The 26,130-nt window shown below is 39.6% G+C and overlaps 1 protein-coding gene across 1 annotated transcript; it reads left to right on the top strand.

Moving 5' to 3' along the window:
* Nucleotides 1-1,780: 1,780 nt before the first annotated feature.
* On the top strand, nt 1,781-26,130 carry LOC134648021 (WD repeat-containing protein 35). Its single transcript, XM_063502450.1, has 22 exons — nt 1,781-2,094; nt 2,692-2,803; nt 3,041-3,180; nt 3,454-3,556; nt 3,813-3,973; nt 4,320-4,467; nt 5,241-5,371; nt 6,026-6,229; nt 8,338-8,452; nt 8,899-9,012; nt 10,092-10,314; nt 10,851-11,076; nt 11,965-12,134; nt 12,692-12,907; nt 13,574-13,717; nt 14,908-15,031; nt 18,913-19,038; nt 21,015-21,108; nt 22,836-23,011; nt 24,023-24,109; nt 25,020-25,129; nt 25,958-26,130. The coding sequence occupies exons 1-22, from the start codon at nt 2,071-2,073 to the stop codon at nt 26,124-26,126; spliced, it is 3,117 nt and encodes a 1,038-aa protein (XP_063358520.1). The 5' UTR covers nt 1,781-2,070; the 3' UTR covers nt 26,127-26,130.

Here is a 26,130-nt window from a genome sequence, read left to right as displayed (position 1 = left end):
TGTGGAATGTGGATCGTGAAATTCGTGAACGACAGCCGTCACCTTATTTGTTTTCATTTGGTTTTCATTCTGAATCGTTTCTGTTTCAAGAGATATTTCTGCTGTCACCATTAAATACCAATACATTAAATGAGAATAAGCAAAGCTAAGGGGCCTACAATGTACAATCATGCTCGTTGATGGTAAACATTACTAAAAATTGAGGTTATGACAAGTACATGGAAGAACTCTTTCGAACTTTTAAGATTATGTTCAGTTTTTTTGTTTTAGGGTTAAAAGGCATAAATAAAATTAAAACGTATGCCTAAATCTATCCAACAAGACCATAAATTGTGTCCTGGAAACCGTCCATAGGCCCACATGTCTAATATTTTCAGCAATCAGTTGTGACTATTTACAAAGATGCAATAGAATACTACAGAGTATTATGCTTGGTTGAAGTGACCCGGTAACATTGGTAACTTCATTATATTTTTTTCAAATAATGACCTGAATTATAGTGTAAGCTAAAGTGACCCTTATCTTATTTACCTTTAAATTAAATAAACACCCAAATATCAGTTGTTTTATTTTCAATATGTAATCCTATTTTACAATATATACCAATCAAAAAAATTACACAGGTATGTCATATTCATCCAGAAGAGTACACTAATTTACATTAACAAGTGGCATATTATATTGTAAATAACAAATATATGCACTATCTAATTATCTGCATTTTGATATGATTTTATTTTAGTAAACTTAGAAGACATAGATAGGGAACAAAGAGAATATAAGCACTACAATATAAGTTGTTTTTGATATCTTCAAATTTGTTCATCATTTTGATTAACATTGTTTTAACATCGCTTTTAAATTGTCCGTCCGTTTCAATTTTTTTCAATAAACCGCGAGTGACAATTTGAATTGACGTACGCAGGGCGCGCTCAGCGGAAAAAAAAATTTTGGTTCGACGTACATTGCTGCTTTTCTTAGCGCAATACTGCTCTTTGAGTGTTGCCCTACTTTAGTTTGCTTTACATTGCTACTGACAAGATTTGGTTGACGGACTATATGTACCACACCATTTCAAAAATTAAATCACATTCTTCCTGGCTTAGGTCAGACATGAAACGGAATGTTTTTAGTCGATCTCACACTGCCGGATTGTCTAGCAATCCGAGTGAGTCTAGTGTACGACATTCTTTGTTTCATGTGGACGTTCCATTACCCTCTAGCCGCCTCTACGTCAAACCTTGCCAAGCAAAATGAAATTTTATTTGGTCAACACAAAGTTCAAATTAGAATGGAATAAGCTACCTTTTTATAGGTCTCTGGGCGGCTAGAGGTTATCAGATGCTGTCAAGTGTCATTAACGTAGTATCTTCCATATCTTCTTAAGCTCCCTCCAGACTATGCGCGTGAATCGCGGGCGAAGCTTGGAGGATATAATCAAACGGAGACGCCATGTCTCTAATTTTCTGTACAAAACAGTCTGCCGATTTTTGCGGGGGAGGGGAACGTCAAATGTATGCGTAACGTAAAAATAGCCATGTCAGATAAACGTCAGTCCATACATTGTGTATGACCGTTGGCCGCCTATTTTCGACAGAGGGGAAAGCCTGTTAATGGCTACTCCGTTTAATTGTATCCTCCAAGGGGCGAAGCCGCAAACGCGAGTATGGAGTCGATTTCGCTGCCTGTGAAATCGACTCCACCCTCACGTTCGCGCCGCGATTCGCGCACGAGTGTGGAGGAGACTTTAGTAGTTTGTACTGTCAAAGGTGTCAAACATACCGAACAAACATTGTTGTTGTTTGAGTCATTTCAGTATTTTTCGTTATTTAAAGTAAAAGTTTTCAATTAAAATGTGAAATTTATACAACCAATTCGACATACACTTAAAACTTAATTCACAGGAATTCTTCTGTATGTTAGTTTTTATTATATGATGCGAACTTTGTCGATGTATGACTTTGAAAAGTTATCGAATATTAACTTCAGTTACTACAACTAGTATAGTGAATGTTTATTAATTGAAATAAATACGTTTATTGCTCGTTTGTGCATAAAACATTCTACAACATGTTCATTTATATGAGTAAAAAGGTACTTCTTTTTTTTTGTTATTCTTAAGGTTACTATGGAGATGAGACCAGCAATTCGCATTCAACGTAAAGCATGGTTCAATAGAATTAGGGAAAAGTGTAAACAGTTCAATTTACCTTTATGCACATTTACACAATTTTAAAGAATAAACATTGTCTTATCAGCAATGTAAACACTTAAACCTATCATCCCTACTAATATTATAAACGCGAATTTAATTCTGTTTGTCACTTCTTCACTCTTAAAGCGCTGCACCAATGTAGATGATATTTTGTATGGAGATAGAGTTTGAGACCCGAGGATGGACATATGATAGTTTTGATCGATCACCATCATCATTCCATGCAGACATAGTTGCGGGCAGAAGCTAGTCATAAATAAAAGACCTTAATCTACCCGTGATCTACCCTTACTTTACATATTTTTTTAGATTTCAGTTAAAACGCTGAATCAAAAATGCCACTACAATTTTATTATATATTTATGTTTAGGAATGATGAAGTGATGAGATAATTAACTGTTAGACAAAGGTTGCTCATGCGCAGCAATATAGGTAGGAAAATTTATGTACCTACTTATTGATAATTATATTTTCAGATTGCCATTCCTAAGCAGTCAAATGTTACTTGTATATCATGGAATCATTCCTCAGGCTATATTGCAGTGGGTGGGGAAGAAGGAATGTTAAAAGTTTTAAAATTGGAGTCTGGTAATTAGTTTTCATTACATTGTCCTAGAATAAGCATCCAGTAACATGTATGGTTGTATAAAAATAATTGTTCAAACCTACAAATCTTCAAATTGCATACCTAGCCAATATTATAGTCATCAAAAATATATATACATTAATATAATTCTTTTGTGTACTTTATGGTTAACGTAAGAATATTATTTACCAAACTTGCTATAAATACTTTCTAGATACTCATTACATGAAATTTCACAGGTGGTGGAGGAAATCTGTCTATGAACTTGAGTCTGGAAGGGCACACGGGCCAATTGCGAGTAGCTATTTGGAATGAGGTGTACCAGAAACTGACCACAAGTGATGAACATGGAGTCATCATTGTCTGGATGTTGTATAAGGTAGATATCACAATGTGCACCGCATTATGTCAAAATTAATGTTTATCAAAATAGTTTTTAAATTGTAACCAAACAGCAGCCCCCTAAGTCCCATGCTATGTGCATTACAATGTACACTCTGTTTTAATTTAATTGGAACCTTTCATAAACCAAATAAAGTAGCATGTATTTTGTTTCATTACTTTCTCAAACAAACAATTCATCCCAATTTACTATACAGCAAGATTCAAACTTTTTACTAATTCTGTTTATAATCCTTTCTTGTTCTTACAGGGTTCCTGGTATGAAGAAATGATAAACAACAGAAATAAATCTACTGTCTCAAGTATGGCTTGGGGCTCAGATGGCCAAAAGATATGTATTGCCTATGAGGATGGTATGTTGCTCAAAATTATACATTTATTAATTAAATAAACCACATACAAGTATAAATAAATAAAAAGCTATTTATTTCTGGGTATAACTATACACTATAAAGTATTTGTACTTAATATAGGATAAATCTTAATTACTAAAAAGTTACTCCAAAACCCTCATAAGAGGCTCTTTAAACTTAGATACAAGTAAAGATTTAAAAGCTTTATATATACATTCTTGTTGTCTCATTGGCTTAATCATTTTTTTTTCTCCAGGTGCTGTCATAGTTGGATCTGTGGATGGGTCCAGGGTATGGGGTAAAGACATAAAAGGGCCCGGCCTTACTGCTGTGCAATGGTCTCCAGACAACACTCAGTTGCTGTTTGCTCTGGTTGGCGGAGAGCTGCAGCTGTATGACGACCAAGGAAATTTAACAGTATGACAATGTCCACACCGGGTGCGTGTGCGTAGACGTGCCCGTGCGTGTTGTAATATACAGATCCTTATGAGAGACGGCACACTGCTTGCGTTACGAGTGCGTGCGCGGCTCAAACATTTTAGCGAACGTGCACGTGCACGTCTACGCACATGCAGCTGGTGTGCACAGGCCTTAAACCCTTACACTATTAACATAATTTCACAATATTTCACATACAATAAATCTAATTTTACATAAATAAATCTGATAATTAAATGAAACGGAACCGCACGACGTTCCGGTATGCAAGCGAGACAACCATTTTAAAAAGTTGAAGGATGTCATGTGTATTTATTTTTTGCAGATGCCAGTTGCCATAAATGGTGTGACGGCATCGATGGAGGTGGTCGCAATGGATTGGTACGCCGGCAAGGCGCCGCCCAACCGACCAGTGCTGATGATATGCTACAAAAGTGGAATTATTTTGCTGATGAAAAATTGCGTGGAAGAAGGTATCTTAATAAGGCGCTTAAAAACTTTTACTGGTTAAGGCTTTTTCTGATAGAATAGTGGTTGAATGCTTGGTCAGGTAAGCTTTACATAGTTTTGACTCTCGATCAGAGCCAACCGGTTTACTCCGTAGAATATTAACTAAGACGGGACTTAATCGCATAAGTATTAAATCAAATTTGAAAATAATTTCGGAGTTTCGAGCTTGAGAACGACGACGCCGAGACTACGACTATCTACTGAAAAGTCTGAAATGATTGAATCATTGCCATATATCTCAGGACGGGCCTTTCGGGCACTAAAAATGGCACTAGTTCAGCGGTGTCGTTCACGAATTCGAGCCAATCGTGCAGTCTAAGGGCTCATTTAGATGGCGCGCGAACTCGTATACGATTTTAGTTACACTGCGGACCATTGAGGTGTCATCAATTCAGCCGACCGATCAAATGACGCAATGTAATGAAACTAGCATGCGAGTTCTCGCACCATCTAATTGAGCCCTAACGCAACTAGTTGCGACCAATCGCGCGCGTAATGCGAACTCATCGACCAATCGCGTTGTAGTGGGGTCACACCGATGTACTGGCGCCATTCATGCCCCATTCTTATTGCCCGTAAGACCAGTCCTGAGATACACGCCAATGGTTTGAATACTAGGGTTGTCTCTCGATCGGTACACAAAATTAGGTAATAATAACCTCCGATTTTCTTTACAGATATTTGTTGTCTCAATAAAAGAAAATAGTCTGCATACATAAAATAAAACTGTTTTCAGATAGCATAGTAGTTGAAACTAACATGATGGCTATTGACTGCCATTGGAACCACAATGGAACTGTGTTGGCGGCCGCCGGGTGCACATCGGACCAGACCAATGTGGTACAATTCTTCAGCGCCTATGGGGAGGTAAGTACGCCTGTTACTTATCTTTGTTATTAGGTACCTATTAAATATTAAATTTTGATAATAAGAATAATGTAAAAGTCCACTGCGTCAGCCGAGATTCGAAGTGAATTTGAGGCACCGGCCCAACTGAGCTACCGAATCATATTCGATTGTGGCAAATATTTCCACTATGTCCTACATAATTTTATTCGACTCAGTACTACCGTAGTACTAAGTACGTACAGATGTTTTCCATCGTATTTTCTCGGAGACGTTCGTATTTGTCATGCTACTTCAATCATCCTCGGTACTTTTTGTACTGAGACTGACTGAATTTAGTTCGTACGTTTCCATGAAAATACGAAGGAAAATAACTATGCACTACATCTGTAGTAACAGTCAGCAGCAGATGTTGCTAAGCGGGTGAGGTGTTACCTTACCTTACCTTGACGCGCTCTTATTCTCTTAACAATAAAGTCGCGTCAAGATTTTTGAACACCTCGCCCGCTTAGCAACTATTGCTGCTGACTGTAGTAGACTTCATCATCAGAAACAAATAACTCACCGTCATGGTCGCATTTTGAACTCGCGTTTTTGAGACACCCCATCCAGCGATTTGAGTTTGATTTCGAAATTAGTCCTCAGGGTTTCCTATTCCAGTATTTACTGTTGCAGCACATTCGAACATTACGCGTCCCCGGCGGAGCGATGCGGTCCCTGTCCTGGGAGAAGCGATCCCTGCGCCTCGCCATCGCCATCGACTCGTTCATCTACTTCGCCAACGTAAAGCCCGACCACAAGTACGCGTTCTACGGGAACACGCTGGCGTACGTGTCGGGCACGGAAACGGTTACATTCTGGGATACAGTTACGTTACAGGTAGGTATTCATTTATACATTACGAGTCCCCGGGGGGCAATGCGCTCCCTATCCTGGGAGAAGCGATCCCTGCGCCTCGCCATCGCCATCGACTCGTTCATCTACTTCGCCAACGTGAAGCCCGACCACAAGTACGCGTTCTACGGGAACACACTGGCGTACGTGTCGGGAACGGAAACGGTTACATTCTGGGATACAGTTACGTTACAAGTAGGTATTCATTTATACATTACGAGTCCCCGGGGGGCAATGCGCTCCCTATCCTGGGAGAAGCGATCCCTGCGCCTCGCCATCGCCATCGACTCGTTCATCTACTTCGCCAACGTGAAGCCCGACCACAAGTACGCGTTCTACGGGAACACACTGGCGTACATGTCGGGAACGGAAACGGTTACATTCTGGGATACAGTTACGTTACAGGTAGGTATTCATTTGTACATTACGAGTCCCCGGCGGAGCGATGCGCTCCCTATCCTGGGAGAAGCGATCCCTGCGCCTCGCCATCGCCATCGACTCGTTCATCTACTTCGCCAACGTGAAGCCCGACCACAAGTACGCGTTCTACGGGAACACACTGGCGTACGTGTCGGGAACGGAAACGGTTACATTCTGGGATACAGTTACGTTACAAGTAGGTATTCATTTATACATTACGAGTCCCCGGGGGGCAATGCGCTCCCTATCCTGGGAGAAGCAGTACCTGCGTCTCGCCATCGCCATCGACTCGTTCATCTACTTCGCCAACGTGAAGCCCGACCACAAGTACGCGTTCTACGGGAACACGCTGGCGTACGTGTCGGGCACGGAAACGGTTACTTTCTGGGATACAGTTACGTTACAGGTAGGTATTCATTTATACATTACGAGTCCCCGGGGGGCAATGCGCTTCCTATCCTGGGAGAAGCAGTACCTGCGTCTCGCCATCGCCATCGACTCGTTCATCTACTTCGCCAACGTGAAGCCCGACCACAAGTACGCGTTCTACGGGAACACGCTGGCGTACGTGTCGGGCACGGAAACGGTTACTTTCTGGGATACAGTTACGTTACAGGTAGGTATTCATTTATACATTACGAGTCCCCGGGGGGCAATGCGCTTCCTATCCTGGGAGAAGCAGTACCTGCGTCTCGCCATCGCCATCGACTCGTTCATCTACTTCGCCAACGTGAAGCCCGACCACAAGTACGCGTTCTACGGGAACACGCTGGCGTACGTGTCGGGCACGGAAACGGTTACATTCTGGGATACAGTTACGTTACAGGTAGGTATTCATTTATACATTACGAGTCCCTGAGGGGCAATGCGCTCCCTATCCTGGGAGAAGCGATCCCTGCGCCTCGCCATCGCCATCGACTCGTTCATCTACTTCGCCAACGTGAAGCCCGACCACAAGTACGCGTTCTACGGGAACACGCTGGCGTACGTGTCGGGCACGGAAACGGTTACATTCTGGGATACAGTTACGTTACAAGTAGGTATTCATTTATACATTACGAGTCCCCGGCGGGGCGATGCGCTCCTGGGAGAAGCAGTCCCATCGACTCGTTCATTTACTTGGCCAACGTGAATCCCGACTACAATAGGCTACATGACTAATTTTTTTATGGTATCAATCGATCGGGTTTGTTTTTAGGATCAAATGTCTATATGGGACCCATTGCATTAAAGTAACACAAAAGTCGGAAATTGTAGTCAAAGTCCGACAGTCGCACTTCACTCGCGAAACGCCTTATACAAAACGGCCAGAGGCCGTGACGTCATCGCCCACCTTGTAGTATGGACAAAACAAGAAAATTGCGTTTTTCTCGGTGAAATATTGCGTTTATGTATATAGTTGCTATACAATATTTTTTTGGATGAAATGTAAGGAATCGAATGGTACCCTTACTTTTATCGTTTTTGGAAGTTAAAAAAAACTTAAATTTTGAAACTTTCAGGTCCTGTAATTTTGTAATTTTTAAATATTTTATTTTAATATCCACATTATTGTGATAAATTGCTCGTTTGCTATCTATTTTACTACATTTTGTTATAAAATTCAACATGTGTCATCATCCCTATTCATGAATGTTACGAGTATGAACGTTATTAGTATTTTATTGTTTCAGTCGTGGGTGAACCACATTCCGGACGTGATAGACATGTGCGGCACGGATGAGTATTGTGTCATTGCCACACTCAACATGCTCATTATCTCCAATCAGCAGGGGATCCAATGTGACGGTTAGTATTTCGGTTAATTCATTAAAAATAAAATATTAGCCAATCAGCCTAAAACGTTTGAACACATATTATTGGTTATATACCTATCATTCAAAAGTTTTTGAAGTGAAAACTTGTTGCGCTGTGCACTTTTTGAGGTGGCGAAAAAATGTTAAACTCGAGACAGATCACGTGACCGTAAGACGGACACGTGACCTGATCGAAAAACTGTTACATATAATGTCATTGAGTTTTTCTTTATTGATTTAAATGCCATCTAGTGAGTTTCGCTCTAACTGGTATTAATATAACTAGAGTACTAACAGTGATGTGCTTAGGGGTTTCAAGTAATTAACGCTAACGCTAGATGGCGTTAACCTCAATTATACATAGTGCAGTTTGCTCTAGTCATTGAGTTTTCACTTCTGCCGGCACTCCCTGAGTGCAACCCGTTGTTTTTTTTTTAGCTAAGGCTGTAAGCATACCCATGGTGTACGTGGCTATTAACAGCAAAGCGACGGTAGTTGCTGCGTCGAAAGAATCATTTCTAGTCTGGAAGTTCTCTACGCCGTCCAGACCAAGTAAGTTTGCACCACATCTCTTATTTATATATTGCTAGCGACCCGCCCCGGCTTCAAACGGATCAACAAATTATACATAGACCTTCCTCTTGAATCACTCTATCTATTTAAAAAAAAGCGGCCAAGTGCGAGTCGGACTCGCCCATGAAGGGTTCCGTATTTAGGCGATTTATGACGTATTAAAAAAAAACTACTTACTAGATCTCGTTCAAACCAATTTTCGGTGGAAGTTTACATGGTAATGTACATCATATATTTTTTTTAGTTTTATCATTCTGTTATTTTAGAAGTTACAGGGGGGGGGGACACATTTTACCACTTTGGAAGTGTCTCTCGCGCAAACTATTCAGTTTAGAAAAAAATGATATTAGAAACCTCAATATCATTTTTGAAGACCTATCCATAGATACCCCACACGTATGGGTTTGATGAAAAAAAAATTTTGAGTTTCAGTTCTAAGTATGGGGAACCCCAAAAATTTATTGTTTTTTTTTTCTATTTTTGTGTGAAAATCTTAATGCGGTTCACAGAATACATCTACTTACCAAGTTTCAACAGTATAGTTCTTATAGTTTCGGAGAAAAGTGACTGTGACATACGGACGGACAGACAGACAGACATGACGAATTTATAAGGGTTCCGTTTTTTGCCATTTGGCTACGGAACCCTAAAAACCCCATCAAAATCCGTTGCGGAGTTTTAAAGATCTAAGCATACATATAGACAGCGGGAAGCGACTTTGTTTTATACTATGTATAGTGATTTGAAAAAAGATAGTACCTATGTATATTATTCATATATTTCATCAACACATAGGTATTTAATTCAGTATGTGACGTGATTTCGTGCGGCTGCGGAACGGCCGAGCTCGGACGAGGGACGAGGCTTGCATTCGCCTAACCACCGAACTTGCCATGTTTAGTTCATCGCATATCGCCGCTATACTTACTCAACCTCGTATCTGCAACACTCATTTTATGACAAAATCACCCGTATTCCGAATGAAAGAAAAGCGACATTTCCATCAAATGATTGTTGCAGATATGAGGTTAGTAAGTATAGCGACGATATGTTCACAGGAAGCACAGAACATTTATTTCGCGCGGACGGGACGCCGGTTACAACAGGGGATGTCAGCTACCAAGACGATACCATATGCTGTATAACTTGCTCAGATAGCCACCTGCTGGTCGGTAGAGATTCTGGCACGATCCTGTTCTTCTCACTTGTGAATTTCAAGAAGATTACTTCGATCAATATGAACTCGAGACCGTACAAATTGGGACTTAATTCGAATTCCAGGTGCGTTTACTAAATCTAAGCTAAAATCAATCCTTTTAAACAGCGTTTTACTTGAGTCGAAGGAATTTGAACCTTCTATATAGAATTTACATTCTATATTTCAATGACGGCGCTTCTAGCCTCGAGCCTTTAGCATGAACGAATTTTTAGGATGATTTCGATCAAATTGTCTTTGACGTAAAGAACGACCAAAACTTGCTAACCAATAAACGACCTTGAAGTATTAAATTTATAATTTAATTTCGATTATATTTGATGACCCGATATCGTGTCAGCGGAAAACGAAAGGTAAGAACTCCCTGTGATATGCTCGACTTTATTTTGAAACGTTCTCAATTCTCCTGGGTTCGAATCCCAGTAAGGGCATTTATTTGTGTGTCGAACACAAATATTTGTTCCTGAATCATGGGTGTTGTCTATGTATATAAGTATGCATATCGTCGCCTAGCACTCATAGTACAAGCTTTGCTTAGTTTGGGGCTAGGTTAATCTGTGTAAGATGTCCCCTAATATTTATTTATTTATTTAATTTCCAGCAAATTCTACGTAATAGACCAGCCCGGTTCATTATACCTCCTCGACACTGACATGGCCAACAACATCAGCGTGGGGCAGGCGCTGCGCAAAGACGTGTGGAGCGCGCTGTGGGCGAGTGACAACCCGCAGATGCTGGCCGTGGCTGAGAAGGCGCGCCTTTATGTTATGCGCGACACGGAGCCCGAAGAGCCGCTCGCGATGCAGGGCTACCTGTGCACATTCAAGGTAATAGGTTTTAGACAACTAAAGGACACCGACCTGTCTATCCCTATCTATGTTGCTCGCGTATAGTTATAATGCTGTCCCGCTCACACAGTGTCATTGACCACGGGCGTAATAGGCATAAATCGGTGTTAATTGTCCGAGGGTCACTGAAGATATGAAAGTAAGGAATAAACAATATGGCGACAATCGTCAAGACGCCATATTGTGAAAAATAAAAATAGGTCGAGTAGGGTATCATTATTTAGGGGTTGAAAATCATTTTTAGTTATATTCTTTTTAACACATTCAGTGCTAGCGCGAGCTACGAACGTAGCCGATAACATTTGAAAACGCGTATGTAGCGAAAAGCGCCTACGAACAGTGAACTCGCCTAGCGGGTCGCTGGCATTGAATGTGTAAATTTTTAATGACCATTTAGAATCTATGATAATTTAATGATTAGCTATCGCTTCATGTTTATTTTATTTATTAACAAGCTTTTATTAGGTCTACCTGTATGTAACTATGTAATGGAATCTTGCAAGTTAAATTTGATCCACTTCCCGGTTTCCGATTGAGCTGAAATTTTGCATACACGTGTAAGTTGTAGTGACTACAAAGTCGGGTGACAATGCAATATTATGGTACCATCGAGCGGATCTGATGATGGAGACAGGAGGTGGCCATAGGAACTCTGTGATGAAACAACGCATCCTAATTGTGTTAGGGGTTTTTAGAATTGTCTCGATGAGTATAATATTATGTCTGTCGTCAGAAAAGTACAGTCAGCGATAAAAGCTTGTACCAAAAATGAAATTTTTGCCAAAAACTTTTATTTATTTTACTTTTTTGCGAAGACATCCCTGCTGCTACTATTTCTATTTTAGATACCTATCTTTATTTTTTTAGGAGCTGGAGATTACAACAGCGCTACTAGACGGAATCACGGACAAGTGCACGCCGCAGCACATCGTGCGAGTGGAAGTCAAGTCCCTCAGGGACACTCGCCAGCTCATCGAGAAGGTCGGCTTGAAGGAGGCTGAGAACTTCATTAAGGACAACCCACACCCGCAGTTATGGTATATACTCACAAAATGTGTAATGTGTAACTTTTGTCTGGGCTAGAAATTTAGCCCGCATTTCCAGTTCCAAATACAATAGGGTGAATTAACTTTTAGAACACTGATTTCGTGTCCCTAGACTTCCTAGCAAAAAAAACGATTTTTCAAAAACCATGTTGATTTTTTTACATTTTTTTTACGCGGGCATTATAAGATACGTAAATTAACAACTTCATGCGATAAAAGTTACATTTTGTACGGTAACGCAGTAGTAAAAGGCAAAAATGGTGTGTCCCTGATTTTTGTATGGGAGATAACTTTTTTTCTCCTGCGTTACCGTACAAAATGTAACTTTTATCTGATCAAGTTGTTAATTTTAATGTGTTCTTAAATACTTATGGATCTAATAACGCCAGTGTAAACAAAAAAGTAAAAATATCGAATGAAATATCGAATATAGATGGTTTTTGAAAAATCAATTTTTCTTTGGTAGGGAGTCCAGGGACACGAAATTAAGTGTTCTAAAATTTGATTCACCCATTAATTAAACGAAATAAAAACTCATTTTCCTTCAGGTTACTATTAGCTGAAGCAGCATTAAGAAATTTAGAAACCGAGTCGGCCTTGGAGACGGCGGAAGCGGCCTTCGTACGGCGTAACGACTACGCGGGAATCAGATTCGTCTCGCGACTGAACGCGCTGCATTCGAACGCGCTGAAAAAGGCTGAAATACTCGCTTACTTTAAAGACTTCGACGCTGCTGAAAAGATATACCACGATGAAGATAGACGGTAAGTTTTATCCCTGGAAAGTTTTGTTTCGTATGGTGAAAATAACTTCAGTAGATGGCGCCGAAACTTAGGTTTTTGCACATGTATTTGTTTAATTGTCTGTGGGGACAATTTCTGAACATGGGTACGAGTATGAGGTATAGTCACAAATTTCAAATATTGAGCTTCTAATTGAAGTTACTTAGAGCTACTATTTTGTTGACTACCTAATTATGTTGACATATGGACAACTGCTAAAGTTTAACCCAAGGGCCTCGAAACGTGGATATTGCATTTTATCTAACTATTCTCGTTATAAGTAACGGTTAATGAATATTCCACCGACCAAATAGTTATTTAATTTAATTAGACCGTCCTAACTTAGCCAGACTATAGATTACCTACCTTAACCTTTTCAACGCTTTTCGTCCCATGCTAAAATGTGGCTTATACGCCAAATGGTTGCAATATGAAGAGCGAAAATAAACCTTATCTGTCAGCAGGAAAATTGTTTTGACAGCGTCCGTCATAGCCTTTTTAGTGGCTGTTGGCGTCATGGGCACGACAGCACTCGACCACTTTAGTGGCTCTTGGCGTTGAAAAGGTTAAACATATTTAAATTTATGAAAATCACATTCAAACACTATCATATTCATACGGCTCTCGTGCATATTTAATTTCCCCCAGGGACTTGGCCATAGCACTCCGGAAGCGGCTCGGGCACTGGTTCCGCGTGGTGGAACTACTCAAGCAATCCGCAAGCACCACGGACGCGCAAGTCAAGCAGGCCTACAGCAACATTGGCGACTACTATATAGACCGACAGAATTGGTAAGTACCTACCGACAGGGTTATTAATTGTGGTTTTAACGTGAAATTATGTCACAACTCTGGTGCCATTGCATGTGAAAACCGCCGAGAGTGCCGAGCCATGGTAGAGTTCAAGTAAGGCGAACTTTTGGGCTCGGGCCGTAATCTCTAAAAAGTCATTGTGAAATCTTGAGGCACTGTGAGTGGCTTCCAGAAGAATTAAAGGTTTCCTGAAAGGAAACTGCCGCTTAAAAAGTGATATTTACGCATTCTTTTTAGGTACAGTTAACGTCAAATATATGTTTACACTTTTGCACCATACTCCTTTGTCATAAGGCAAAAAATTTAAACATATCTTTGACGTCGACTGTCCCCTGGCCCTATATTTCTAGCACTGAAACAGATGGATATTATTTGGGGTCCCGTTGTTTCCCATAAAGTTTTAAGTCATAATGTATTGTTTGTCATATTATCATTAGTCATAAAACTGAAACCGTTAACATTTCAGGATTTTCGTTAGGTTATCCTATAGATAGGTTAGGTTAGGTTTGTTTTATGGCAATCCTGAAAAGTGACGCGTTTCTGAACCAAATGAATTATGACCATACCCCGCAACGGAGCTAGCAGAACCGTAGCATATGACAGTTTTCTGTCAGGGTTGGCGATTATGATGAACCATTTTGCTTTAACTTTATTGTATGTAAGATTAATAAAATTGACCGAGAACCTTGTTGACCCTCTTCCGATATAACCCGGTTTAATTTTCTGTCAAATAATATAAATTAACAGATCAATGTCAATATTAGATGCGTTTCAATGTATCTGTTATTTTGTTTATAAAATCACGTTTTTTTTTTCACATTTCTTTCAAATATTAACATGGCATTTTCATTGCTTGAAAATATAGGTGTTTGGAAACAAAGAAAAAATATTTTTTGTACTTTAGTTTATGCGTAGTAGTGATAACCCTGACGTACAACTGCTACAGATTTGCTAGCACGGTTGCGAGGTATGATTATGACTAACGAAAATTCGGGCAAATAATACATTATGGCTTAAAACTATTTGGGAAACAATAGAGACCCATATTATTTATGTCAGTCAGGGACTGTCTCTGTTATTAACTGTATCAAAACACTAATCCTTCGATCATCTTCGAACATCAATCACTTTGTGTAATTCTAATTGTTTCTCTAAATGATTACCAACAGGACCGGAGCTCTCGAGTATTACACGATGTCCAATAACACGGAGGGGCTGAAGAAATGTTACATGGCGCTCGAGGACAACGAGGCCCTGTCGAATCTGTTCGCTGGCTCGCCTAGGCAACCTAAGGTTTGGAACAAATTTTTCTCAAACATGCAATGAAATGTCGTCGCTCCGGGCGTTATATCAGGCTTCGAAGTATCACGTTTAGGGCGGAGCAACTCCAGAGAACTGTAAAGGAATTTCATACGAAATTGAAGGCCTAGGCCGGGAAGTAATGTTTTTTTAAATTATAATGTAAACATGGGGTCTGTGTCCATGAACAGGCTAAACAGCCGAATTATATTTTTATTTTTTTTATTTTTAGTGAATGAATGGTTATCGGACCAAAATATCCGTGTTAACGCCTGTTATACACGAACGTACTGATATTAACAATACGAATCTGTATGATTCAATGTGTTGATGAATAAATTTAAAATTTTGTCTATACGTAAGTCACCAGAGACCATAGACAATATTTAAAATCCTCTGCATTTATTTTATTTATAGAAATTGAGATTCTTAATATCAGATTGTGTATAATGGCCCTAATAAGGTCTATTCGAACACTACACACGCGAAATACGGACGACTTCCGTAAAAAAAAAACAATTATGGCGGGATTGGAAGGAAAATTAAAAAACTTTTGTTGTGAAGTTGGATTTTTATTATAAAGATTATAAATTTGTTTTTTTGAGTGGCGTATTTTTTTTTATTTCATTGCATGTTTGAGAAAAGCACTATACATGCCTAGCCGTGAAAAGGTCTTGCCGGCTTCGTATCACTATCCGGCCTCCCTACGGTCGGCCGGCTATACCTACTCACCCGGCAAGCCCTTCTTTCCCGGCGTCTGCAGTAATGTACTATTGGTTATTTCAGTTCACCTTACAGACATCAACACAGACACACACATCAATACGATTTTGTAGAACCCGTATCATATAAAATTAATAATGCTTAAACTATTAATGCTTGATTTAATTTGTGTAACGCTTGGTTATGTTTGTGTTGTATATCTATGTGTATAAATCACACAAAATAACTATTTTTGAATTTGAAAAAGGGTATTGTAGTGCGGTTTTAACTCCATAGGAAGCGTGCGTGAACAGTACGGCACTAGTCTTACTGGTTATGAAGCTTTTTTGCCCGAAAGCTGCATTTTGAGAGGAAAGCAAGCCGCTTTGCACGATGATAGTGGAGGCTCAATAAAACGATTTTTTTCGAAGAACCGGTAATTTCGTCCCTTAGGAGCCGAGGTGAAGCGAGGTCTGTTATAAACAGAAAAAAAATCCTATAAAATTTTACAGATCATCCGATTTCGTTAAATTTGGTATCAATTGTAAGAAAATAACTTTCTTTATCGTAAAAAAAAATAAAACAAAATATGTCAATATAAAAATAATGTATAAAAAATTTAAAACTTATTTTTACCTTTTACATTTTATTTTTGCAAATAGTGTGTTCCATATAGAAAACGGTCTACAAAAAGCACTAAATGATAAAATCAAACATATTTCTTATCGTATATTGAAAACCACATCAAAATCGGAAGTTTATGAGATTCAAGTTTTCAAATTTGGCTAAGTTTTATTAAATGGCGATTTTTAGTACTGTCATATTCTTGAGTTGGGACTATTATTGGGCTTCTGTTAATGACCAAGTTTATGCGCTGTAGGTTGTTAGGATAAGCAAGGATACACATGTTGAAGTGTTTGTGTTTTGATGCCAGTGGAAGATGGCCCTTCGTGGACCAGAAGGTCTTCCAGGCGTTTTCGATGCGTCGATAGATTTCCTTGGACTGCATATTATCAAATGATTCTATCTGGCCCATGCAGGTGTATTCGTCAACAAAATTGTATATCCTGCCCATCTACCGTGACCCTACGTTTCACTCTATTGATCATTAACTGGGTTTTTGTCCTGTTCATTTCGAATCCGACTTCAAGACTTGCTGGTCTAAGGTCTAACATTTTCTCTAAATGAGGTGCAGTGTGGGGAAACAAGACTATGCCGTCGGAAGAACGCAGGTTTTCCAACCTTATTTCGCCGACGTCAATGCCCATTGTTTCCCTTTTAGCCACCAGCTTCTGGACGATTTCCTGTAGGCAAGAGGTAAACAGCTTTGGAGATAGTGGGTCGATCATCCTGTTCGACTCCTTTTTGGATGCAGAATTAGGGCCGGGAACTTGCAGTACTTTTGCGGTAGATGGTTCCGATGAGCTTGTGCCTATAACGCTGCTCGCGTTGCTTCGCTGTGTGGCTAACGACGTGTCTAACACTAAATATGCGCCGGACCTGGGGTCGCCCCTTTTTTCACCTAGGCATCATTGTCTTAACTTATTGATAGTTTTGCCTCAGCACACTAAGAGCCGCTGGTCTCTACGGCTATGTACAAATTCGTAGGCAGGCTCCGAATTAGAATTAGAATATTTCGCTCGTTTAAGTTTTGCTGTATTTTCGGCGGCTGCTCCGACGCGCCCTGTGGTAGGTGTGAAGGGGCAAGTGTGCTTACACACGTCGCATCCCAAACGGGGCTGCGTTTTCAGCAGTGTCAAACAATCTGTCCTTTTTCCGTCAGCCCTATTTAGGCCCTGAGACTCCAACACGTCCAGCGTCCAGTAGCATTCTGAAGTACCTCCTGCCTTTATACCTAAGTAAGCTTATTTGGTTCCCTAGAAACTATTTTATTAAATTGTATTATGCACATGCAGAGCACAGAACGGTTTTTTACAGTACTTAAAGAACAAACTTGTAACTAACCTTCCCTCAACTCAAGCTGCACTTCACAAACATACGTTGCGTGCAGCGTACCATGTGAGCTAAGTACGAATGAAGGCGAATAGACCTTTTCAGGGTTCCGTACTCAAAGGGTAAAAACGGGACCCTATTACTAAGACTCCGCTGTCCGTCTGTCCGTCCGTCTGTCCAAACGGAACAGAACTGGTAAACATCCGACTGTATCTCATGAACCGTGATAGCTAGGCAGTTGAAATTTTCACAGATGATGTATATCTGTTGCCGCTATAACAACAAATACTAAAAATAGAATAAAATAAATATTTAAGTGGGGCTCCCATACAACAAACGTACATTTTTTGCCGTTTTTTGCGTAATGGTACGGAACCTTTCGTGCGCGAGTCCGACTCGCACTTGTCCAGTTTTTTGTGAATATATACACATATTTTTAAAATAAATAAAGTAAATACCCACAAAATACTTAAAATTTAGTATGATTTACATGCTTCTTGGTCTATAAAATAAATAAATAAAACTAAGCCAACTTCTGAAACATGGATCTCATAAACTGCTTAACCGATTTTGATGCGGTTTTCAGTATATGATGAAAAATGTGTTTAATTTTATGGTACAGTACTTTTTTCTAAACATTATTCAATGTGGAAGACACTATTTGCACAAATAAACCGTAAAAGGAAAAAATAGGTTTTTAATCTTTTCACACTATTTTTCTTTAATAATATTTTGTTTTTATTTTTTTTATAATTAAGAATGTAATTTTCTTTCAATTGACACCAAATTTAACGAAATTGGATGATCCGTGAAACTTGTAGGATTTTTTTTCTTTTTTTAACAGACCTCGCTTCACCTCGGCCTCTAAGGGACGAAATTACGGGTTCCTCGAAAAAAAATGTTTTAATGGGCCTCCACTATCATCGTGCAAAGCGGCTTGCTTTCCTCCAAAAGTGCAGCTTTTTTTTCATAACAAGCATGACTACACGGCACACTTTCATTAATGGTGTCGGAATATTCAGTAGTATCATACCACATAAGTTCAAAGGCTTTATGTATTGGTTTTTAGTTAGAGTACATTTTAGTTTCATACGAGGTGTTTAAAATACCTATCTTAGAATCTGTTCGGAAAGAGAAGAGTCGTGGAATGTATTGGGCCCCATACATTTCACAACTCTTTTCTTTCCGCACAGACTCTACATGTTTTATTTTTATTTTAGGATGCACCCATGAAAACTAACATTGACGAGATGGGTGACGTCATCAATGAAACGCCTTCCATTCAAGGGATTATGCAGCTAAAGGAGACGGGTCGTTTGCTACAAGCTGCGGCCATGGCATTTCAGGTACTTTACCATCACCACCAACTTAGAATAGAATAGAATATGATTTATTTCAGCATAGGTACACAGTTATACAGTACATACACAGGAAGAAAGAAAAAAAAAACTTATAACTAACTTGTACACTGTCACTACACTGAAAAAGGTGAACACTCAGCATGATGCCGGGTCCTACTGGAGTAGTACCTGACGCTGGTCTTCCGTGAACACCTGTAGGGAGCGTAGTTGCGCGCAGCTACCAGCTAAATACAGTAGAGTTAATAAGATAACTAAAGTCCGTCAACCAAATCTTGTCAGTAGTAAAAGGCGGCAAATTTGAAAAATCGCGGGTTAGCAACACTGTGTTCAAATAATTCCAAAACGCGTGTCATCTGTGTTTTATCTGTGGAATGTGGATCGTGAACGACAGCCGTCACCTTATTTGTTTTCATTTGGTTTTCATTCTGAATCGTTTCTGTTTCAAGAGATATTTCTGCTGTCACCATTAAATACCAATACATTAAATAAGAATAAGCAAAGCTAAGGGGCCTACAATGTACAATCATGCTCGTTGATGGTAAACATTACTGAAACAAACAAACAAGTACTGGAAGAACTCTTTCGAACTTTTAAGATTATGTTCAGTTTTTTTGTTTTAGGGTTAAAAGGCATTAATAAAATTAAAACGTATGCCTAAATCTATCCAACAAGACCATAAATTGTGTCCTGGAAACCGTCCATAGGCCCACATGTCTAATATTTTCAGCAATCAGTTGTGACTATTTACAAAGGTAAACCTTTTAAACAGTATTAAGAGCCTTGATTATATCGCCGTTCTTTCGCAATATCTACCTAATCCATACATGTTTGTTGCAGGATTAAATCTTGCCCAATATAAGGCGTTCGTAGTAGGTAGTATCTTTTCAGACAATACTTACCTATGGCGGTTTATGTACGTGTACAACGCAACCAAGTCGAAAAGTGACCCTTATCTTATTTACCTTTAAATTAAATAAACACCCAAATATCAGTTGTTTTATTTTTAATATGTATATTGTACAATATATACCAATCAAAAAAATTACACAGGTATGTCATATTCATCCAGAACAGTACACTAATTTACATTAACAAGTGGCATATTATATTGTAAATAACAAATATATGCACTATCTAATTAAGTAATTATCTGCATTTTGATATGATTTTATTTTAGTAAACTTAGAAGACAGATAGGGAACAAAGAGAATATAAGCACTACTATAGGGAGTTGTTTTTGATATCTTCAAATTTGTTCATCATTTTGATTAACATTGTTTTAACATCGCTTTTAAATTGTCCGTCCATGTTTCAATTTTTTTCAATAAACCGCGAGTGACAATTTGAATTGACGTACGCAGGGCGCGCTCAGCGGAAAAAAAAAACTGTTGGTTCGATGTACATTGCTGCTTTTCTTAGCGCAATACTGCTCTTTGAGTGTTGCCCTACTTTAGTTTGCTTTACATTGCTACTGACAAGATTTGGTTGACGGACTATATATTAATTGTATTAATTACGATAATACACAACGAAGCGGCAATGAAGCAGTTGACATCAAATGATAGTATGACTAGCATGGTCTGGAAAATGTAACATCCATACTTAATATTATAAATGCGGAAGTGTGTCTGGCTGACTATATATATAAATACTATACATAAAATAAATAAATAGTCTAAACAGTTACTTCTATAACTTCTATAACAATAATGTGTGACGTTTTTCTGTAATTAGGTATATGAGGTATCAAAGCGCCTTATTCTAGGCTTCTGGTCTCTGGTCACCAATATTTTGCCCAGCGGGGCAATGCGGCCAGCCTTCTGGGTACCCTACCGAGCGACCACGACCTAGGCCAATTTTTTTAATTTATAAGTTTTTATTTTAAGTGTTTTTATTATTAAATAAATAATACATGTGAGTTAAAAAAAGTTAGGTATTAACAATGTTTATTTGTGTTTTAGCTTGCTAACATTGAGGCGTCAAAATGCGGGTCTCCAACCCGTATAAAGAAATTATACATCCTAGCAGGTCATCTCTACTCTCAGAACTCTGTGGGTAAGTCACTACATAGTATAAAAGAAAGTCGCTTCCCGCTGTCTGTCCCACTCCCTATGTGCATACATTAGATCTTTAAAACTTCGCAACGGATTTTGATTCGGTTTTTTAAATAGCTAGAGTGGTTCAAGAGGAATGTTTATGTATAATTTGTTAACCCGTGCGATGCCGGGGCGAGTCGCTAGTAAATAATAACTCCAAAGTCTTGACGATGGTTTTATTGTAAGATAGATCTTGCTAGATCTAGGTATCTAGCAAAGTCAGTGGTTGCATCCAACTTGTTGTTAACGACATTGTCATCGTTAAAATTTGTTCAGGTGATAAGTTTTACAGCTCTATATTTAATGTTTACCACGTCTTTGATGCGCGGTGCGACCCGCCCATAGCATTGTCTCTGGTATTTCGCTAAACGAGGTCAACACGTTAATTTAACGAGTACAGTCAGCAGCAGAAGTCGCTAAGCGGGCCAGGTGTTCAAAATGATCTTGACGCGACTTTATTGTTAAGATAACAAGAGCGGGTCAATGTAATTTTGAACACCTCGCCGGCTTAGCAACTTCTGCTGCTCACGGTACATGTTACCCGTACTATTATTATCTCTTTCGATACGTCGGGTCGGTTGCACCAAACTGTTCGTATCGTTAAAGAGTTCGCAAATTTTTTATGTATGGAAAGTTTCATAGTAAAGCGCCGGGGCGCGCCGGCTGACGTCGATCAGTCTGTCAAATGTGGTTGGTGCAACTGGCCCTAAATTATAGTAAAAACAAGCAACAACGGTTGCACTCCGGGAGTGCCGATAGAAGTGAAAACTCACCTCGCTATGTTACCGACGCCCGGTAACACGATACATACGTCTAGCGGAGGTATTCTATTTATTTATTATATATTATTATCATTCTCAAATAAGATCACACTTTTTCATTAGCATGTTTATTTACATACTGCCATGACAGCGTCAAATTATTTGAACATAGGTAAAGAGTCTCGAAAAGGAGTCCGCAACATATAAATGTCAAATAACATTGAGTTTTTCTTTATTGATTTAAATGCCATCTAAATTATGAGTGGCCATCCAAACCTTACGCCCCTTACAGTCACGTGATCGCCTTACGCTGTCTCGAGTTTATCCTTTTTCCCCACCTCGAAAAGTGCCCAGCGCCGCTAAAGAAGTTTACAGTACATATGGGGCTACTTTTCCGCACTAGTGCGTAAAATAGCACTTTTCGTGCGTATGTCGAAACTTTAAAGTGCTATATGTACTGTAAAACGTTGTTCGATACACGTGCGAATAGGTAATTCGAAACGAGTGGCGATTTAAAACACTCCCTTCGGTCGTGTTTTAATTTATCGCCACTCGTTTCGAATTTCCTCTTTTTCGCACTTAAAAAAATTAAAATTAAAATTATTTATTTGGTAGCATACAATTTTTCATAATTGGGCTGGTACCTCTTTTTAAGTATTGTAAATACTTGTATTAAGAGAATACCGCTCTTCCACTGTTGGTAACTTACAGTTAGTTTTTTTATTTTTTTTTTATTATGCTATTAACATTAGATATCAAGCAATTACAATTAAACATTAGAATTAGAATTACAATAACAGTAGGTATCATGCCAAATATTGATATTAAACTACTTATTATACTTGTTGTTGATATTAAACTTGTATCGAAAATAACAATTTCACTTCAAAAAACACGTACTGAATAGTGGTTTACGTGAAATCAGACGGTGCGGCGGGGCGGCAGGCCGCCCGCAGCTACCGGCTGTGCGCGGCGCAGCACTGGCTCGCCATGGCGGCCGAGCGCGCGCTCGCGCGCCCGCCGCGCGCCGACGCCGCGTTGCGCGCGGCCGCCCGCTTGCACGCCGTCGTCGACGACCTGCATGTCGCGCAGCACCTACAGGTACGATAGCAGGGCAATATAGACGCTGAATGTGTGTCTGCTCTAGACCGACCTCCGCCCCGAAGTCGCGTTACGCGCCGCTTGCACGCCGTCGTCGACGACCTGCATGTCGCGCAGCACCTACAGGTATCTGATGTAAATGTAACAAGTGCCTAGGCACGACACTGGTTCGAGATGGCAGCGGAATGTTACGTGTGGCCGCGCAACCACCTGTAAGTATCTGATGGCAGGGCAAGAGAGACGGACGATGTTGCTGCCGAAACGCAACACCGGTTCGAGATGGCAGAGAATCAATCATAACGGTCTCCAGATCCTTACTACACCAAGTAGTCTGGGGCAGAACTTGCTAAGAGGGGGAGATGTTCTAAAACTTCTAAATAATCTAAAATCTAAATTAGCACAATTTTATTGCTAAGGAAATAACGGCGTGTGTAGATAATTTTGACCAGCTCCCCCGCTTAGCTACTTTTGGTATTTGTAGTAGGTACAGGTACCTTTGTTCTTTCTCCACTACCCGGAATTGCTACAACTGACCAACCTAATTTAAGTCAATAAAATTATAAGTACAGTCAGCGGCAGAAGTAGCTAAGCGGGCGGGGTTTTCAAAATTACCTTGACACGCTCTTATTCTCTTGACAATAAAGTCACGTCAAGATCATTTTGAACACCTCGCCCGCTTAGAGCAACTTCTGCTGCTGACATATGAATTCACGTCGAGTCAACAAAAGTTCAAGGAACACGAAAACTAACGACGCGTTCGCGCGACCAGAGTAAGTAGAACCACCTTAGCTCAGTGAAATGAAACACGCAAGTTTCACCACATTTAGTTAGGTATTTAAATATGCACGGAATTTGCACATACATAATAGTTTCGTAGTAAAATTCGAGTAGATAAGATAAACCAGCTACTTGAATGTATTATTTATAAACCGCTACTTGAATGTATGTAGGTATATATTTGTTTGCAATTTCTAGAGATGCTAAATGCTTCTTTGTCTTGTTTGTCTTCAGGTATGGTGCACAATAGCATCGATAGCGGTGGAAGCGAGAGCATTTGAATTATGTTCCAAGGCATTCATTAAACTCGAAGCTATCGATGTGAGTACCTTTGACTTTTGATTCTCTTTTTTTTCTTTGTTTATTTGGTATTTAATAAATTCTGAAAAAAAAAAATATTTGGTCCTGAGATCAGCCTGAGATAGTTCCACACAATCATACATATGGCAATAATGTGCTTGCGTGATGAGTCCTTAAGTCAAGTCTACTTTAAAAACATTGTTTATTGGAATGCTACGCAATCCTTCGTCCTTTTTGTTGATGCAAATGTTTTATTGTATTTATTCCAAATATATTTTTTGCGTATTTGACATTTTTTTGGATATTTTGGGGTAAAATTGTTTATATTAATTGCGAAATATTTTCTTCTTAAATAAAATTGGCTACATCGGTGATAATCGATGACTTTCAAGTTCAGCCGGCCTAGCCAAGGTTACAATCGCTATCGCTTCGACAACGAAAAGCATTATGTCTCTCTATCACTCTTCCATATTAGTGTGACAGTGACAGTTGCATTTCGATCGCTAGGAGCGTAAGCGATTGACATCTTGGCTACGCGACCTGTTGTCAAAGGGTCTCCTTCTCCTTGCCAGTAAATATATTATACATATTATAGTACCTACCGCTGAAAATCCGCAACATGGCGAAGACCAAATAAAATCTTGTCAGGGTATAAAGTGAGAATCGATGTGCATTAACTTGAATGCCTAGTACAGTGGTTCCTAACCTGGGGGTTATTACCCCCATGGGGATAAAACTGGTATTTTACGGGGGTAATAAGCTAACCTAATATAACAATACAACAAACGTACACGTTTAAATTTTTTATTACCATTGGGAGGAGGGGTAAAATCAGGTTCCCTAGTTAGTCATAGGGGTGACTGGACTGAAAAGGTTAGGAACCACTGGCCTAGTAGGTATCTAACGTTTAATAAATCATTGTTTTTTACAGCCCGACAACTTTGAAAAGTTGGCAATTGAAATTTTTACCAGATGTAAACCTAAGGATGTAAAAGGGAATAAAATCGACTGCCCAAATTGTAACGCCGCCATACCCGAATGGTAAGTCTCCAATCGAATAACCATGGTTTTAGTTACCTACTTAAAATGTTTATTTTATGTATAAAAAAACTTGTTGTTGGTGCAAATATGTATTGTACTGTATTTACTGGTGAGAACCTGTCATTGGCTTTTTGTATCACATTTATAAAACCTATAGACATGGATCTACGAATAGTAATAAATTTGACGTTATCTATGAAAAGGGACATTATTGTCGATGGCGCTTACGCCATTATTAACGATGCTCCGATATAAATACAATGCCGCGCGACGCTGTGCGGCAGATAAGCCTTCGACAATAAGGTCCCTTTTCATAGATAATGCCCCAAATAAAATAAATATAACCGGCCACGAATGACCATGCGATTTGAGACGTACATGAGATTACGCAACTCTTTCCGATGATTACTATGCCATAGAGATGGAAGTTACTGACTCGCACTCTTTGATAGGCAGTCGTGCCAACCATGGGCGTTTTTTTTTGTTGTCCCCTACACTTTTTTTTTCAAATTTGGGATTTTTTATGTTATTTCTACTCAGAATCACGAGCTCTTTCTATCCTAATAGGAGAAAAAAAGTGTCCCAAAATTTCCATACATTTTTCGATCTTTCCATTCCGCGACCGCCATACAAAATCTATGAAAAATGGTGACTTAATGGAAATAAAAACCTTAGGACACTTTTTTTCTCCTATTAGGATAGAAAGAGCTCGTGATGCTGAGTAGAAATAACATAAAAAATCCCAAATTTGAAAAAAAAGTGTAGGGGACAACAAAAAAAAAAAACGCCCCCATCCCGTTAAGTCATCACCTTGCCGTATGTTGCCAGGAAAGCAGCTTGCCCCAGCTGCGACACGGTGTTCCCGGGCTGCGCGGTGTCGGCGCGTGCGCTGGCGGCGCCGCGCGCCGTGTGGGCGTGCGCCGCGTGCGGGGCGCGCGCGCTGCAGCACGAGCTCGTGCTGCGACACTCCTGCCCCATGTGCCACGCACCGCTTTAAAGCC

The sequence above is a fragment of the Cydia amplana genome, chromosome 5 (genome assembly GCF_948474715.1).
Source record: "Cydia amplana chromosome 5, ilCydAmpl1.1, whole genome shotgun sequence".
NCBI classification, from domain to species: domain Eukaryota; kingdom Metazoa; phylum Arthropoda; class Insecta; order Lepidoptera; family Tortricidae; genus Cydia; species Cydia amplana.
The sequence above is the reverse complement of the archived record's forward strand: the minus strand, read 5'-3'. Positions and strand labels throughout refer to the sequence as shown.